We start from the raw sequence: 17888 nt of genomic DNA, 5'->3' as shown, positions 1-17888 counted from the left end.
TGACTTTGACACACATACACCTACCTCCTGGAGAGTGTTCTTGATCTGGCCAACTGTTGTGAAGGGTGTTTTCTTCACCAGGGAAAGAATTCTTTGGTCATCCACCACAGATGTTTTCCGTGGTCTTCTGGTGTTGCTGAGCTCACCGATGCGTTCTTTCTTTTTAAGGATGTTCCAAACAGTTGATTTGGCCACACCTAATGTTTTTGCTATCTCTCTGATGGGTTTGTTTTGTCTTTTCAGCCAAATGATGGCTTGCTTCACTGACAGTGACAGCTCTTTGGATCTCATATTGAGAGTTGACAGCAACAGATTCCAAATGCAAAAAGCACACTTGAAATTAACTCTGGACCTTTTATCTGCTCCTTGTAAATGGGATAATGAGGGAATAACACACACCTGGCCATGGAACAGCTGAGCAGCCAATTGTCACATTACTTATGGCCCCTAAAAAGTGGGAGGCACATATACAAACTGTTGTAATTTCTACACCTTTCACCTGATTTGGATGTAAATACCCTCAAGTTAAAGCCGAAAGTCTGCAGTTAAAGCACATCTTGTTTGTTTCATTTCAAATCCATTGTGGTGATGTATAGAGCAAAAAAGATTCAAATTGTGTCGATGTACCAATATTTATGGACCTAACTGTATGCTTTTCCTACTCTGGAGCTCCTTTCTTGTCTACTCTGGTGGGCATGGGGGGTTATCCAGTGATTCTCATCACATTGAACTGAAATAGGTACTTGGACCTTGAGAGGCTTCTGGTAGACTTTGTGTGAGGTCTTCCAGATTATCTGAATTCTCTCTCCAAAAGACTGCTTTGCCACCCTGTTTTTCAGTTGCTGGTTTTAATGGCTTGGCTGGTGAAGCTCTGAAGGACAAAGACGTAACAGATTCAGACACCCTACACTAGAAATATTGAAAATATAGAAAATTGACCATGGCACATTGAAAGTAATATTTCTCTTGGTGTGAGAAAAAAACATTTTCAGAAAATGGATGAATCCTGTCCTTTCACCAGTCTGGTCTGGATAAGCTTTTGGCCTTATGTACCATAAGGGGTTTAAGTATCGACTTTAGCAGTTCTTTTTTAGAGCCTGCTTCTTAGTAAAGACTTTTGTACAGGGTGTTGCTCACAATGTTTTTCCTCAGCCTTGTTCTGTCAGCTCTTCAAAGGCTGCTCTTTGAAACTATTAGGGATATAACTCCATCTGTCCTTACTTTGAAGATTGCATTTCTCATCACCATCACTTCTGTGAAGCAAGTTTCTGAGTCGGAGACCTTAATCTGTAGAGAACCCTCTCTTATGCTACAGAACCAAACATCCATTTGTTTGGTCTTTCATACAGAAGTACACAGTGCAGAGGTCTCCCTCATATTATTTCTCCTTCTGGTTGAATGTTTTTAGCCTATGTTCTCCATTGGTAAACGTTCTTTAACTCTTATGGTCAAATGTTCTGATTGGTTATTTTCTCTTAGGATCAAATGATAAGGGAATGTTACATTCACTTGGTGAAAGGCAACATATAGAAACGGACATTACACACAGATTACAAATATTATGGGTATTATTTGTTACCTTTGCCTGAATGATGAGACATTCAGAAATACATTTTTATACATAGAAACCATTGTGTCTTGTAGACTCAACAGGGATTGAGAGGATAGCTTTCCAATGTAAAGGAAATCCCCTCTTAGACCCTTCCAATAGTGTCCCTACTGTAAGATTTCCCCTCTATTTCTGTTCTGGTGGCAGCTAAAATTTTTTGATTTACCCCTTACTTTCATTAGCCATGATATTAGTGATCAGGACAATTAGAGAAAGTGAATCTCCCTAACAAAGACACAGGCGGCAATGATGACCTGACAGTGGTTCTAACCCCTTACCATTCTCGCCAAATCTATTAAAAAAGTTTGCCTTTACATATACTCGAACAAGAAAACATCTTTTATCTGTTCATTTCCATAGTTAATCGAGCTGTAGTAATAATAATAGTTTTTGCAAAGTTGCTTGACCGGTCCACTTTAACATCTTTGCTCTAAATTGTTCATGTTCATATTCCAGAGTGAAGAGATACGTTTTTCACCCAGCAATGATTTTGACTCGTAGTACAAATGTAATTCAAATAGAAGGCATGAAACACAAGGGGGGAGAGTGGCATCTAGTAAAGGACTTACTTTAGCACAGTGCTGGCAAACTCTTTATTTGGGATCACTTACACAGATGGTATCTTAGAAATGGGCTCTAGTCCTTATTGCACCCTTCGAAAACCAGATCAACAAGTTCCAGAGACAGCCTGAAAGGGAAAGCCAACCTTTCAATTTCCTTGGCAACAGTTAAAACACATTTGTCTATGGACATTTTTTTTTTCTACGGCTTTCATTTCATAGAATCCCACTGGGACTGAAAGCGTTTTCCGAATATTTGAATTTGACCAGGATTTGAATTCACTATCTGGCCTCTGGTTAAATAGAAGGCCTTTTAAAGCCAAAAGTTCTTTTGTTTAAAGTCTGAAGAGAAGATTTTACATTGCAAAAATACTTGCACATGTATGTAGAGTAGACTAAGGTTACCCTGTGTATACCTTTCCTAAAAGAATCAGAACCAGCCATATCTATTACCCTATTGCTTATGCTCAAAAGTTAAATAGGGGACAGGTAAATAAATGTAAAATTGGAATGTAACAAAATACAATTACATTTCCCCATGCCTCAATAAATTCTCTACCTATGGGTTTTTGAGGAATTATGTATTATTAGAATTTAATATTTATTGGTTATAATTTGTGATAAACTTTGCTTGGTGGTATTTAAATATATTACTAATATTTAGAAAATTATGCTTATTTAGTATGTGTTTTTGTTGTTTCAGGTAATGTGTTAGTCACAGTATAATAAATATGTTATTTTCATTTATTCAACATAGAGGTTTGCTGTTTTCATGTATAGGATTCTGAATTAAAGTGGAACTAAATTCCGCAATACTTACCTCTACTTCAATGGTCCAAGGTCCCTCGTCGGCACTGGCATCATCATTATCTACCTGGCTTCTTCTGGCTGCCAGGCTGTCATCTTCAAATTCAAACATTGTAGCTGAAAACTCCCCTCTGGATTAATAAGAGAAGGGGGCTGTGCCCAAAGTGGCCAGGCAGTCCCTTGATGAGGACAGCAACTCCAAACAGGCTGCGGTTAGGGGCAGTAGAATTACAGTTATGCTTGGAAACGTCACCAACCTCCCCTGAACCACTAGCAGAGCATGTGCCAGCAGGGACCACCACCTTGAACATTTGATCTGCCTTGTGTGACGAGGTATATACCTCCTACCTTGGGGTACTCACAAATCCATATCTGGAGACCAAGAAAGGTTCTGTGACCATCCACTGGTATACAGAGGGCCCAGTATGTCCACGAATTGCTGTGCTGTGTCCACTGGAAGCGGGTTTGCAGCCAGTCAATGTGCGGGAAAGAGAAGAAGGGGTTAAAATTAATAACGCCTTTTCCTTGTGGCTGTGGTACTCTCCACTTACGGTACAGAGCCATAGGTGGAAAGTACCATAAGTGGAGAGGACTTAGTTCAATGCAAAGAATACCAGGAGCCTGCTGGAACAACAAGTGAGTTGTGGGACTTTGTTCTTCCCCTCTGCAAGCATCCCCATAATAGGGATTAAATTCCATAATGTGGAATGTCCTAAACTACCAATTTAAATTGGGGTGTCTCACTCCTGAGAGGGTAGGATAGTAACTGCAGTGCAGCAGCCCCTTGTGTGTGTGAATCAAGTTGTATCTTTCAGGATCGGTGCTCAGTTAGGTAGTTTCTCTAATACTTCCAAAAAGTGCAGCGCTAGAAGTGATTAGAAATATTATAAAATATTGTAAAACTCTGAAAAATTTGTGAAGAAAACAAATGGATAATGCACAAAGAAATAAAAGGGGTAGTGTCCAAAATAATGAATTAAGTCCCAAAAATGGTGCAAGTAGAATCCCGTAAAACATATATGTCATATTTATTTAAAAAAAACTACTCACAATATGAAGACATAGACAGGCATATGTAATAGACCGTTTGTAGATCCAATTGCGGCGTCCCGCGGGTATCCAAAACAGCATGGAACAGTATAAAACAAGCCGGCTCCGTAAGGGGGCGTGTGGACGTTACGTCTGGAGTCGCCAACGTTTCGCCATCAAAAGACGTCGTCTGGGCGTTTTTTTAAATAAATATGACATATATATTTTACGGGATTACGCTATGGGCTTTTATTTTTCCCTATATATTTATTCACTCATGACGGAGTAACCAAGAAGTGCCTTTGTCTGACATCCACTGATTATACTGATATATAACATCTTGCTGGGAGAGGCTGTCTCATTCAATTGAGTTGCCACGGAGTTCTGGTAAGCTGCTTACTATACTTGTGCACGGAGGTGTCCCCATCTTGCACTTTTCCCTGGTGTCACTGGAAGGAGTGTTTTTCATAGCATCTTGCACTTGGATTTACTTCTACTTGCACCATTTTTGGGACTTTATTCATTATTTTGGACACTACCCCTTTTATTTCTTTGTGGATTATCCATTTGTTTTCTTCACAAATTTTTCAGAGTTTTACAATATTTTATAATATTTCTAATCACTTATAGCGCTGCACTTTTTGGAAGTATTATGTTTATGGATCACTGTTAGTTGATTTTGTGCTAGCTGCTTTGATTTATTCATTATCATTCACCCTTATCATTTTTTAGCGCGGAAATATCGCTCTATATAATTTTATGTAGTTTCTCTAACAAAATCTGGACTGTTAAGTCCATTATTTGGTCATCAGGTAAAGTCTGAAGCAGCTTCTGTCTGGTTCTATGTCTCCCATGTCAGGTAGTAGGGTAGATTAATGTAGAAGTGGGATAGAGGGAAGATAGTTTGAGGCAGAATTGGTGGTGGCCAGTGATAGAGGGATGGTTTTTAAGGTCAAGACACTCATGGGCTACTGACTTTGGTCTTTAGCTGCATCTCAGGGCGTGGCCTAGGGACCTGGCTAGAACTAAAATATAGCAGTATATGTGGGGCTCCTGATCTGCAGTAAAGTTCTAAAGGTGTCGTGGACACTGTGTGTATAAAGAGAGCAGGTAGAAGGGTTTGGGTTATCATTTTTCCCTCCTGAAATGAGCAGATCTGAATGCCTGTACAGCAACCAGTTTTGAATAATCTAATGTCATGTATATTGGTAGCTCCTTCCCCCATATAAGACTCCCTATATATGTTCTGGCCATGACATCCTGTGATCAATAGGGGACACTTACATGTGCAGTAATGCTGGGGAGAAAGGAGGCTGCACAGATGCCCCAGTGGCCCTAGGTTGTCAAACCTAAAAATTAAATAAAATGCTGGACTGTCCCCAACTGCTGACTGCAACTGGCAAAAGGAGGGGGGTGTAGTGTGTGTGTGGGGGGAGATTAAGACACTGATGTAAAGAGGGAAACTATTTTTGTACTTTGCCTGCTTTAGCACCACTCCAGGTGCTTAATTCCCACACAGCTGTTCCAAGGATTCAAGATTGAGGACACTGATGTAAAGAGGGAGACTGAGGTCACTAATGTGGGAGCCTAGTAGCAAAATTCTCTCTCTGTATAAGGGACAGCAATTTCTCGATTTTAATTGACTGAAGCCGTTACTGCTGCCACCTGCTGATTACCTCTGTCAGCCTTGTAATCCGTGGGTCCATATGCTACATGTAACAGCTTAAAATTATGTTACAGGAATCCACACTTCTGCTTCCCTCCTGTCCCATTGTCCCTGCCCCAATTTTTCTGTGTTCGGGTTCTCCGTGCTCTAGGAGGGTCCTATGGAGACCTAAGATCAGTGTTTATGGATTTTAATATATTCAAACATTTAATTAAAAGTGCTGTTGATGACTATACATGTGTATTTGTGGAGGTAAAGAAAAACTGGCTTTAGCACTGCTGTGCTGGGCTAGTGGATGATCACGAGTCCATTGCATTTCATGCACATGTCAAACTCTGGACCCCGTCTATTGTGCATATTGTACCCTTAAAGTAAAACTGAAGGTAAGAATTGTTTTTTTGTTTTTTTTATATTTTTGATAGATTAAGAGAGGGTTAAAATCCACATCAGTTTTTTTTTCTTCGCCCTCTAGGGGGATATATTTCCCATCACTTCCTGTCCCATAGCCAAAACAGGAAGTAAGAGGAATTTCCTCAAAGTGAGGATAATCCCTGGTAGTCATCATAACTACTATCCTAATTTTTAATATTTCCCCTTTTTTTCTGTTCTGGTGACAACTCCAAATTTGGGATTTTCTTTCAGTTTTGGTGATAAGTCAACAAGACATCTAGGAAGGGTGAATCTCCAATATGAGGACACAGATGCAATAAAAAACTTGGACAGGTGTTCCAATCCCTCTCACTATACAATCTATCCATTATGTAGTGCTAGGGCCTACCTGATTTGATACTAATGGAATCAGTTGTTAAGCTTTGTCCTTATATTACATAGTTTTGGTAACTTGCAAGAAGATTGTACAGTCATATTGTTTAACCACTTGCTGCCTGTCCACAGTACATTTACTGCGGGCGGGCGGGCAGCAACTCCAGGATAAGTGATGTACGGGTACGTCAAGGCTTACTTCCTGGTTCTTGGGCATGCTGCGCCTTCCCCCCTGCGGATCTGTGCTGTGAATGGCCGCAGCATGTCTGTCAGAGGGTTACAGCCAATGATTTTGACTGTATACCTGCTGATTGGCTGTGACCAGTCTCAGCACAGACCTCTGTGTGTTTGTAAAAAGAACACACAAAATCTGGAAGGTTTCTTAATCCCTGAGCTCTTTTCGTTCAGGGTGAGAATCCAGCTAGATTCTGTGTGAGTGCAAGCTGTACATATATGCTTGCATATACTTGTTAGGCACTTTTAATCCCTTGATATAGAAATTATTTCAGAATACAATGCTTAAATATGGCCAGAGCGTTTATCAAGATTCCTGCACAAAGATTCTAACGTAGTCACGCCAGACAGGTCACTCTTTCATTGTAGGGAAGTTATAAAGAGAGTATTTTGTGAGTATCAGTAGAGTTCGGTGTCAGGGAACTATTATTTCTTTTGAATAATTGTTGGGGATAAAACTGTTGCCCTTACACACATCTGCAATCCTTAAAAAGCTTTTATTCTGTCACCATTTAAATACCGAAGGGGTGAGGCCTGGGGTAAACTGTGGGTTGAGAAATAAAGGAGCCAGGGGAGTGTAAGCAGATGTTAATTTTATTTTTAATATCTTTTCACTTTTTTCTTGGCACAAAGCATACCATTTCTGCTGCATATGGTATGTAATATTCAGTAATAAATTTTATTGTGAGATGATCGCTTCACATCTAATCTAATTGTCAACCTTTTCCCACAAGATTCGCAAATTTAACAAAATTAGAAAAGAAATGTGTGAACCGATTAATTGACTCCTAATGTATGTAATTATTGCGCTAACATGTTATTTAAGATGTATGGATGCCGCATAGGAGCACCTCTCCTGTTTTATTATTATTTTTTTTAGTACCATTAATTAATAATATATTATTTTAGTATTATTTTTTATTTTGTTTTTACAAATGTTGTACACTTCTCTAGCGAGAAATGCTGCATATAATTTCCTTAATCCAATTTACAAGGCAGTTAGGTCTTATGTACACTAATATAAAAGCATAGGATAAGACTGTATGAAGCCAAATATTATGGTCATCACCTAAGCCAAAGCTTAAGAATATAGGCGGCGGCGCTGATTGAGATACATTTTTCCAACAGGCTGGTTGTACACAAGGCAGTAAATAGACTGACTTTTGTACAACAAGCCTGCCCCTACATGGATCAAAATTCAGCTGGTCCCTGCTGAACAGGCCAAATTCATGTACAGCTAGCTTAAAACTTTGGTATTTGCCACTTTCGGGAGTCTTGGATGCCAGAGTCCCCTGCAGAGTTCTGTGCTTCCATCTTCCAACCCCTATAGCCCTTCGCAGTGACAAATAATTGGAGGATGAAACCACAAGGTGTGGGATGATGAGCTGACATTTCCAAAAGTGTTGAATGTAGAAGACAATTATGGAGGCTGTAGCACAAAATGGATGAGACACAGACTGCTAGAAAAGTGAGACTAATACTTTTAGTGCAGGAAGGAGTCTTGCAGCAGGATTTGTTTTTTTTTCTCCTTGCCTCTTCAATAAGGCTCCATTCACACCGGAAACAACTATGGGAAAGCCCATAAAAAAAGAAGGTACCTACATGGTCCAATTAATGGAACTAGATACATTTTTTTTTTATAGAAAACACATCCATAAAATCAAAACATAATATAAATGGAATACTACCTCCACCAAACACACCGTGTATAAAAACACTGACAACGTTGTCACATGTATTGAAGTCCGGACTCCAGACAGTAGAAAAAAAAGCTAGGTATAGTCATCAGCTGCCGTGTGGCAATGCTCGGTATCCACTACTAACACTGAAACAGTGGAATGTACAACTGGTGTTGCCGAGCAGGGCCAAATCAGCACAGATCATATACACTTGTGCCTAAGCAATGTGTGTACAAAATATACATTAAACCCTCATGAAAAACAGTATAAAATTGATACCGTGCAGTAATCTGCCTTTAGGTAGGTAGAGGTGAGATCACCACAGCAGGGGCACTAAAAGTGAAAGTGAGATGACGAGTTGGAGAAGCAACGCAGCCATGGTGACATCAGACGCCAAGGGAGTGGAGGAGATGCATAAATGCCGGCATGATGGTTCAGTACGCCACTGGACCACCGGGGAATAGGACGACTCACGGAGATACATGCAGTAATGGCGATGCTCTTTTACTTCAAGCATCTACTCTGACTGCTATCCACCAATTTTTTAAGGATACATTTTGCCTTTCTCTCCTCTTTTAGCTCCTTGTTGGAGTGAATACCGGAGGGGGCCTTTTTCAATCAGGCAACCTATATGGGATTTTCCCATGCTATATTTGTGCCAATGCTTTTGTAACATCGGACCATAAGGGTAAATATCTTGTACACATATATTTTTTTTATCATGTGTTACCATAGGTATTTTACCTATGGATTGTATACCTAAAGATTCCTTTTTTTCTCTCTTATTTCTCTGTTCATTTTTTAGGAAATATTGAATCTTTTCCTAATGGGATCATCCTCCCCTAGTCTGACAGGGGACTTGTTTTAATTCCTATATGACCATCAAAAAGGCCCCTTCAAGCTTATTGTCTCTTCAAACTTTGAAGTAAAGGGTAAATTTACTGTGAATCCAAAATTTGAATATGTCTCGTTCATACTCTATGTGTCTATGAAATTTATCCAATTTTTTCAGTTTTTCAGCCGCAATCTCCTTTTTATCATTTTTGGCTTGGCTCACATCTCCTCTATGGGTCAACGTTAGAGGTCAGGTTTCTCCGCCTCCCCTCCCTTTCACTCACTCCTGTCCTTGTATCCACGTCATTGCTATCCCCGGCATTTAAGGGTCCAGGCTTTTTCAAGGTACAATATATACTTTGTTCACGTATAAATGTCAATTTTGTTAAAATTAGATTTTTGGGCATTCAATATAGGACCATTGATATATGCCCTTTTGTTGCCTTTTTGTCTTGTTATTTTCACTTTTTTCTTTTGTAAATTTAGAATGTTTACTCTCGAGAAATGTCTATCAAACTCCTGAAGAAGCTATTATGAAGATGACGAAACATGTAGAGTTGACATAATCGAGTGCTTTCTTGTGCTTTTACCATTTTAAAAGTATTTCTTGTTATGTCCTTTATGTGAAATAAAATGTGATATTTTTTATGAAAATCCAGATTTTTCTCCATCATTTGCACCTTTAAAGTCCCACTTTGCCCCTCCAATTGTATCTGGATGATTTCGATGTTTTTTCTATCAATAAAATGTATCTAGTTACATTACTTGGACCATGTAGTTACCTTCTTTTTCATGGGCTTTCCCATAGTTGTTTTGGTTGCACTATTGATACTGGTACTTGGATCCACGTCTTTAATATAATTGTTAATGCACTAGGTTAGTAGTCTATTGATACTATCATATCCCCTCATTCAACTAATGGTTCCTGTGCTCCATTAGCTGTTATTTTTTAGGTTTTCTAGCGTATCATTTTTAGGCAGGTTTTTTGGCGTTTTTTTCAGGCATTTTTTGCAGGTGTTTGGAGGCAGGCATTGACATCTAACAAAAACGCCTGTAATCTGCCAAAAAAGAAGCTTGTGTACTTTTTTTGAGCTTCAGGCAACAAAATGCTCATACGTGAACTGGGGTTGTTGAAATGAATGGGATTTTGCTTGTTTGGCATTTTGAGACTTCAGAGATGAGCGTTTTACTAGCTGAAAAATGCTCAGGCGTGAACAGGGCCTCAAGCAGCTAGGTAAATAATTCTTCATGACATGCTTCTCTGATGAAACCAAATTAAAATGCTGTTTAAAATTACCATTAAGTTTCTATTCTAAAGTAGTTTTTTTTCTTCAGCAAATCACTATAGTGTTCAAATACAAACGGAGAAGGAATGGAAAAAAAAGTTTTATTCACAATTTTCTGTACAATGACTAATAAGCAGATACATAACAAAATAAATGAAAAAGTTACTGTAGTATCAATAGTGTGTATAAATATTTACACACATACTGCATATGTAATGAAAATTGAAATACTTTTCTTTTTTAATTTATTTTCTTTCTTTTTTTTTTTTTTAACAAAAAGTACCATGTTTTCTAAATATGATTTCTAACTATGTTTCCTGCTGCAAGGACCCAGGGAACAACCTGTTCAACTTGCAGGATATTAAAACATACCATCCTTACTGGAGATGTGTACCGTAAAACATTTATATAGAGCCATAGCAGAGCTTTGCTCATATGTCCTCACTATTGGTCACCCTGTGACTGGCTGTCTGATGCCTCACTGAGTGCACTGGAGGTAGCTGGAAGATAAAGCTGTCATTCAGGTTCTTACATGGCCTTGTACTGTATATACTGAGATTTAGTTTGACAAGTATTCATGTGGTCCAGTTTGCGTTTGGATAAATATGTGGTTCTGAAGAGTTTGTAGTGAATTAGCAAGCATTTGGGTTTTTGGAGATTTTCAAGTCCTCGGCGCCAGGGCTTTCCAAATCTGGGGGAAATTGCTTTTCAGACACATTTGCAGATTCTGAGCTCAGAGGGTCTTCTGGCTTTAATACTGTCCTCTCTGTATTTGAGCATGTCTGTTCCTCTGTGGCATCTAATGTGCCCGTCTCAGTGCCCACTTGCTGCTGTTCTTCTGCTGAATGGCATTCTTGACCTACGTTAGGTTCTTCTTTCTCACTATGCTGTTCCAATACTGGCTCTGAGACACTGGCAGCTAGAACCAGAGGAGGATTTGGAAGGTCTTTTTGCTGAAAAAGGAAATAAATGTCAGTTTATGCGCATAATGTCGGCAGCAGTACAAAATACACTCCATTATGTTATGCAAGTCCGAAAAGGTGAGCCATTATTAAAAGACAGCAAAATACATATATAATATGAGATAAAAAAAACAAAAATTCTGAAACAATGGCAGAATCAGATTAGTAGCACAATGTAAACCCACAGGAATTAATCATACTAAAAATAAAAAAAAATAAAATGTAGATTTATCATGCTTGAACCATCAGCTTTCTGATAAGGCTGATCAAACTGAAACAGTACTTCCCTCAGATAGCTGTTCTGGTTCAGCAAAGGCTGTGTTTTTTTTTTTTTTTTTAACATCCATATGGTGGGGCATTCACTTACAGGCCTGTAATATTAAAATAGCTCTAAAGGCAAAACCATTTTTTTTTTCATTTTGGATACAGTTAAAAGGGGTTATAACTCCTGTCAGTTTTTCCCATTGGGGAGATTTCCCTTCACTTCCTGTCCCATAGCTAAAACATGAAGTGAAAGGAAATCCCTCCAAAGTGGGGACTCCCAGGTTGTCACCAGAATTATTATCCCTACTGGAAGACCTCCTCTCTGTTCCTGTTTTGATGTCAACCCAAAATGGGGGATTTTATTTTGCTTTTTTGGTGATAATGGTAAGCAGGACAAACAGAGATGGTGAATCTCCCCAATGGGATCATAGACAGCAATAAAATCTGACCGGTATTCTAATTCCTCTTCGCTGTATCCAAAACTAGGAAACTTTTGCCTTGAGTTACACTTTAAATTTGACATTAGCCAGAAATATCTTGCTTTAAGTGGGAGTTATTTTCACAGCTACAGTCCTTTGTAAAATAAATGTAAAAAATTAGATGTCAGCACAAACTTAGAGGTTCAGGGATCCAGTCTTCACCTGGGCCAGCTCTTTGCTGGTCTTCGGGTCTCGGGCACCACCATCTTGCTTGTGGAAAGTCGGCTGTGGCTTCACAGCCGGCTTCGCACTGCACATGTATGAGTCGCGCTGGGCTTTGTGAATGGATGTATCCTCAGGAGATTGTGGGCAGGAAGGAAGTGGGTGAACTTCCAATTGCCTATGGCACACATGTCAGTAACAAGGCCCATGGGCTGAATCTGGCCAGCCGGGCCAATTCATGTGGCCCTTGCTCCTCTCCTGCAGGCGGCACTCCTTGTGTTCCGACCCCACCTTGTCTCAGCAGTTGGCAACAGAGAGGAGGACAGAACTCCCCCAACAGATCCTGCGCTTCCCTGTGCAGCCGCAGTACCCCCTTGTCTCTGCCTCTCTGGTCTTAGCATTCAACTGACTCCGGCCATCCTCTGGTCATCCTCCAGACTGCACTTTCTGCTTCCCAGCTCTGCCCCTAACAGCGCAAGGTAAGGCAGTTGCACTGTGATGTAAGGGAGGGTGGGGGACTCTTGACTTCTAATGGTGGGAGCGCTATAGACACCTAGTCTTACTGATACAATTGACACTTTGAGGGCAACCATAATGCTGATACGGCTCGAAATAGTTTGACACCCTTGGTCTGGGTGATCTGAGTGGAACTGGGAGTGGGTACATGTCCAACTTTGTCCAAAAAAAAGGTTTCCAAAAGTGGTAAACTGGGTGGAAGGGGGAGTGTTAAATCAGTACTTCCCTTTTCAGCTGCTGATCCACTTTTCATAGTTTTCTTATTGGTACAAATTTACACTAGTGTTTATTTAGGTGTAACAGAATGTGAAAAGGGCTAGAAGTTCATACAGAGTCTGAGTCACCCATACTTAAGGCTCCGTTCACATCTAGGTGTTTTGGGGTGATTTTTTGCTCTAAGCCTCAGCTCTACAAACAAGACAAATCCCATTCATTTCAATGGCCCCCCGTTCACATCTGAGCATTCTGTCGCCCTAAGCAAAACGCCCCTCGCTCATGAGCTTCTTTTTTGGCAGATTAAAGGCGTTTTACTGCTTTTCATTGGTCACTTGTTAACTCAAAATGCCTGCACAAAAACACCAGAAAAAAAAATGTCTGAAAAACGCCTGTAAAAATAGCAACGCCTAGATGTGAACAGAGCCTAAAGGATGGTGAACTTTAACCTCTTGCTGACCGCCCACTGCATATATACTGCGGCAGGCTGGCTCAGCTGCACAAATGGCCGTACCAGTACAGCAATCGGCGGGAGCGATCCTGGGGGCACGTGCGCTTCTATCTCCCTCACAGTTATAAAAAAAAAACCCTAGGCATCCATTTAACCCTTTGATCGCCCCTGGGTTAGTGCCTTCCCTGCCAGTGTCATTATTACAGTAACAGTGCATATTTTTAGCAGGGATTACTGTAGTAATGTCACTGGTCCCCCCAAAAATAGGGTACGATCTGTTCGCTGCAATGTCGCAGTCCTGCTAAAAATCACTGATCGCTGCCATTACTAGTAAAAAAAATAAAAAAAATGACATAAATCTTTCCCCTAGTTTGTAGACGCGATAACTTTTGCGCAAACCAATCAAAATACACTTATTGAGATTTATTACCAATAATATGTAGCAGAATACAAATTGGCCTAAAATGATGAAAAAATTTGATTTCTACATTTTTTATTGGGAATGTTATATAGCAGAAAGTAAAAAATATTGTTTTTTTCTTTTCAGAATTGTCGCTCTTTTTTAGTTTATAGCGCAAAAAATAAAAATCGCACAGGTGATCAAATACCACCAAAAGAAAGCTCTATTTGTGGGACAAAAAGGACATCCATTTTATTTGGGTACAGCGTCACATGACCGCACAATTTTCTGTTAAATTAACGCAGTGCCAAATTGCAAAAAATGGCCTGGTCATTAAGGGGGCAAACCTTCCGGTCCAGAAGTGGTTAAATATCTAATAATGTGCAAAAAAAATGTATTCTAGACATGAATAAATGTATGAAATTAACAAAGGTACACTTCATACTTTACTAATTCATGCTATAAAATATAGATGGTGGCAGAGAGGTTATTATTAATAATTGACAAAAGCTTTATTAAGGATGAAGATGTGTCACCATTCATCTGAGTGGTAAAACGTCTTCAACAATAACAAATCCAGTTAACCACTTCAGCCCCAGAAGGTTATACCCCCTTAATGACCAGGCCATTTTTTGAGATTGTTGTTTTAACTGACAATTGCGCGGTCGTGCGACGCTGTACCAAAATACCATTAATGTCCTTTTCTTCCCACAAATAGAGCTTTCTTTTGGTGGTATTTGATCACCTCTGTGGTTTTTCGTTTTTTGCTCTATAAACATAAAAAAGAGCGTCAATTTTGAAAAAAACACCAATATTTTCTACTTTCTGCTATAAAACATTCCCAATAAAAAAATTAAAAAAATCAAATTTTTTTTTATCAGTTTAGGCCAATTTGTATTCTGCTACATATTTTTGGTAAAAAAAAAATCCCAAAAAGCGTATGATTGATTTGCTCAAAAGTTATCGCATCTACAAACTAGGGGAAAGATTTATGTCATTTTTATTTTTTTTACTAGTAATGGCGGCGATCTGCAATTTTTAATGGGACTGCGACTGTGGCGGACAGATCAGACCCCTAACTGACATTTTTGACACTTTTGGGGGGGGACCAGTGACATTACTACACTTATCAGTGCTAAAAATATGCACTGTTACTGTAATATTGACACTGGCAGGGAAAGGGTTAACACTGGGGGTGATCAAAGGGTTAAATGTGTTCCCTTATATGTGCTTTATAACAGTTTTGGGGATGGATTGAAAAGAGGCAGAGAGAGATCAGTGATTGAGCTTAGCTAAATCACACAATCTTTCCCTGCCTCTCTGACAGGAGAGCTGTCTTGCATTGTTTACATACCAGGCGGCTCTCTTGTCAGTATTGCTGAAGATCACTGGAGGCCAGCGGCGATCGAGCCTGCTCTTCCTACGGTCTACCTCCCGCTGCGTCCAATCAAAGTGGGAGCGCGGTTTCGGGGGCACACGTGCACCGCCAGAACCGCGTGCACATAATCACGTAGATCTACGTGATAATGCGCAGCTGAGCCACCCTGTTGCAGTAAATCTGCATGTGACCTGCTACTCCTTGACACCTGTAAGTGCCGCGGGATATCCCGGCTACCGCTAAGTCTGTGTCTGTCAGCTGAGCTGCCAGAATGGAGCCAATGCTTCCTGTATAGTTCCAGCTCCATCCTGACAGTCTGAGTGAGTCACAGGCGGAGTGAATCAAATGCATTCGGCCTGTGAGGAGACTGACCAATACAGGAAGCATCACCTCTATCTTCCTCCAGCCTCGCTGCTCCTGAGTCCTCACACTCGCTCCATTGAACTTGATGTCATCATGTGTCTCTAGCCAGCATTTCCCGCCAGCAGTACACACAGCAGTACCAGCCAACACTACCAGCCAACAGTACCCACAGTAGTACCAGCCAGCACTACCAGCCTGAGCCAGCAGTACCCACAGAAGTACCAGCCGGCAGTAAAGCATAATTGTAAGTATTCCAGCATGTGCAGTGTTTCTGACTTTTACCTCCATGACCACTTCAAATCACTGAAGTGGTCATGGTGGTTAGAGTGTTCCTTTATTATCTCTCAGAAGAAGTAAACCCCTGTATACTGATTCCATTTAATTTGATCATCCTCTAGTTGTGTTAAATTGGTGGGGCGCAGAGTAACTTCTCCCTGAAATTCGTTTTTGCAGGTTGGGATGTCTGTGATTGAGCCCTGGGAGTTTTGCACATGTGTTTATAGCCAACCCCCCCCCCCCCGCCCTTTTTTTTTCCTAAAAAAAAAAAAAAAAAATAAATGGACATAGTAAGCAGAATTTTGGCAAAACCCTAACACATTTAATGAAAGGCTGTCATGCAGCAAAACATTGATGTAATGAGGCTGTCTCAGAAACAGCGAGGTCTCGTCCTGACTCGTCCCAAGTTCCAGGTAGTTACTGCACACGCCATGCATTGGTGTTTTGCTTATAGATAGGTTCACTTTAACACACACTAAACACACACAAGCAGTAACATTTGGTAACAGAAACATGATCCTATTGTGTTAATTCTGCAAGGGGTTACTCAACTTTATCGGATTTAGAGTTTAAAACATTAGTATTTCTCGAAGACAGTCATATCAAACAGGTATTCACCACAAAGCCGCTGCCCGTCCAAAACATAGGGAGTTCCTTTCGCCAAAGGGCCACAGTCAGACTTGTAAGCAGTGTGCAGGGGACTAAATAGAGAAGAGCAGGCTGGCCCCTCTGCATCAGGGCGAGTGCCACAAAAGTAACCAGGAGACCAATACCATAGGCTGCACAGAGGCAAAAAGAGAACAAGTAAATATATATAACAAAGTTTAAAGATAACACAAGGCATCATGTTGGAATATTTTAGAAATTGCATCTAAGACACAGAGGGTGACAACAATTAAAACTAAATTAGCTACTTGGGCTAAATTACCACTTTCAGTTGCAGGGAGAATAAATTTAATCAAGATGGTCCTATTACCGAAATGTTTATACATTTTTTCACATATGTCGGTTATAGTCCCTAAAACTATTTTTAAAAAAATAGATGCCCTATTTACCACATTTATTTGGGGAGAGGGTAGAAATAGAATAAAGTTAACCACACTTCAGAGAGCTAAAACAGAAGCAGGTATGGCACTTCCTAATATATACAGATACTATCTCGCTGGACAACTTAAACATCTCACAGGATGGATAGTACCAGTAACACTACAGATGGTAGAATCACACCTGGCTCATGTTTTACAAATCGATAATTTACTTATAGCCCTAGAAGCACCTTTGAATAAATTAAAATATAAGCAAATACCAATGTTAACATTAGCTCGTACAATATGGAGAGAGGCAAAACGTATAGAGGGAAACACACATATAAACATGGATCTCCCACTATGGCGAAACCCAATGTTCAATCAACTGAAACAATTGGTAGAGTATCAGTTCTGGGAACAAAAGGGGATATCAGTCCTTGCAGACGTATATGACATAACACATATGTACTCTTTTTCAGATATACAAATGAAATATGATATACCACATACCTCATTATATAGATACCTACAGTTGCGACATGCATTACAAGCGCAATTTGGAGTTTTGGGACCTGGAATCTCTAGATATCCAATGATTGGTATCCTTAGGTCCCAGGGCCCTAAAGGATTAATCTCTAAAATATATGCACATTTAACCAGGGTTAATTCAGGAATGAATCCCTTGGCAATAAGAACAAAATGGCAGTAAATAATTCCCAATTTAACTGATGAAGATTGGAAAGAAGCCTGTTCATCCCATTTATATGTATCGCCAGCAGCAAACAATAGGTTAAAACAATTATATATGCTACATCAATCATATCTCTCTCCAAGTAGACTTTATGCTATGCAAAGCATTGCATCTCCTAAATGTTTGAGATGCAGTGCTAAGCGGGCAGACTTTATACATATTATGTGGTTTTGTCCAGT

At 39.9% G+C, this 17888-nt stretch overlaps 1 protein-coding gene across 3 annotated transcripts in view; it reads right to left on the bottom strand.

Moving 5' to 3' along the window:
* Positions 1-11010: 11010 nt before the first annotated feature.
* SPPL2B (signal peptide peptidase like 2B) overlaps positions 11011-17888 on the bottom strand; it is a 108074-nt gene continuing 101196 nt past the window's right edge. Inside the window, exons 14-15 of one of the 3 annotated variants that reach the window (XM_082255414.1) lie at positions 16549-16709; positions 11011-11419 (exon numbers count right to left, since the gene is read on the bottom strand). In XM_082255414.1, coding sequence (XP_082111540.1) covers positions 11099-11419; positions 16549-16709 — 482 coding nt within the window. In that variant the 3' untranslated portion in view covers positions 11011-11098. Of the gene's footprint in view, positions 11420-16482; positions 16710-17888 lie in introns of all 3 variants that reach the window. The other 2 variants (XM_082255415.1, XM_082255416.1) reach the window with 2 other exon arrangements.

The sequence above is a fragment of the Pelophylax lessonae genome (genome assembly GCF_965119305.1).
Source record: "Pelophylax lessonae genome assembly, chromosome: 1".
In the NCBI taxonomy this organism is placed as follows: domain Eukaryota; kingdom Metazoa; phylum Chordata; class Amphibia; order Anura; family Ranidae; genus Pelophylax; species Pelophylax lessonae.
Note: the sequence above shows the minus strand (reverse complement) of the source record. Positions and strands in the feature narration are given on the sequence as shown.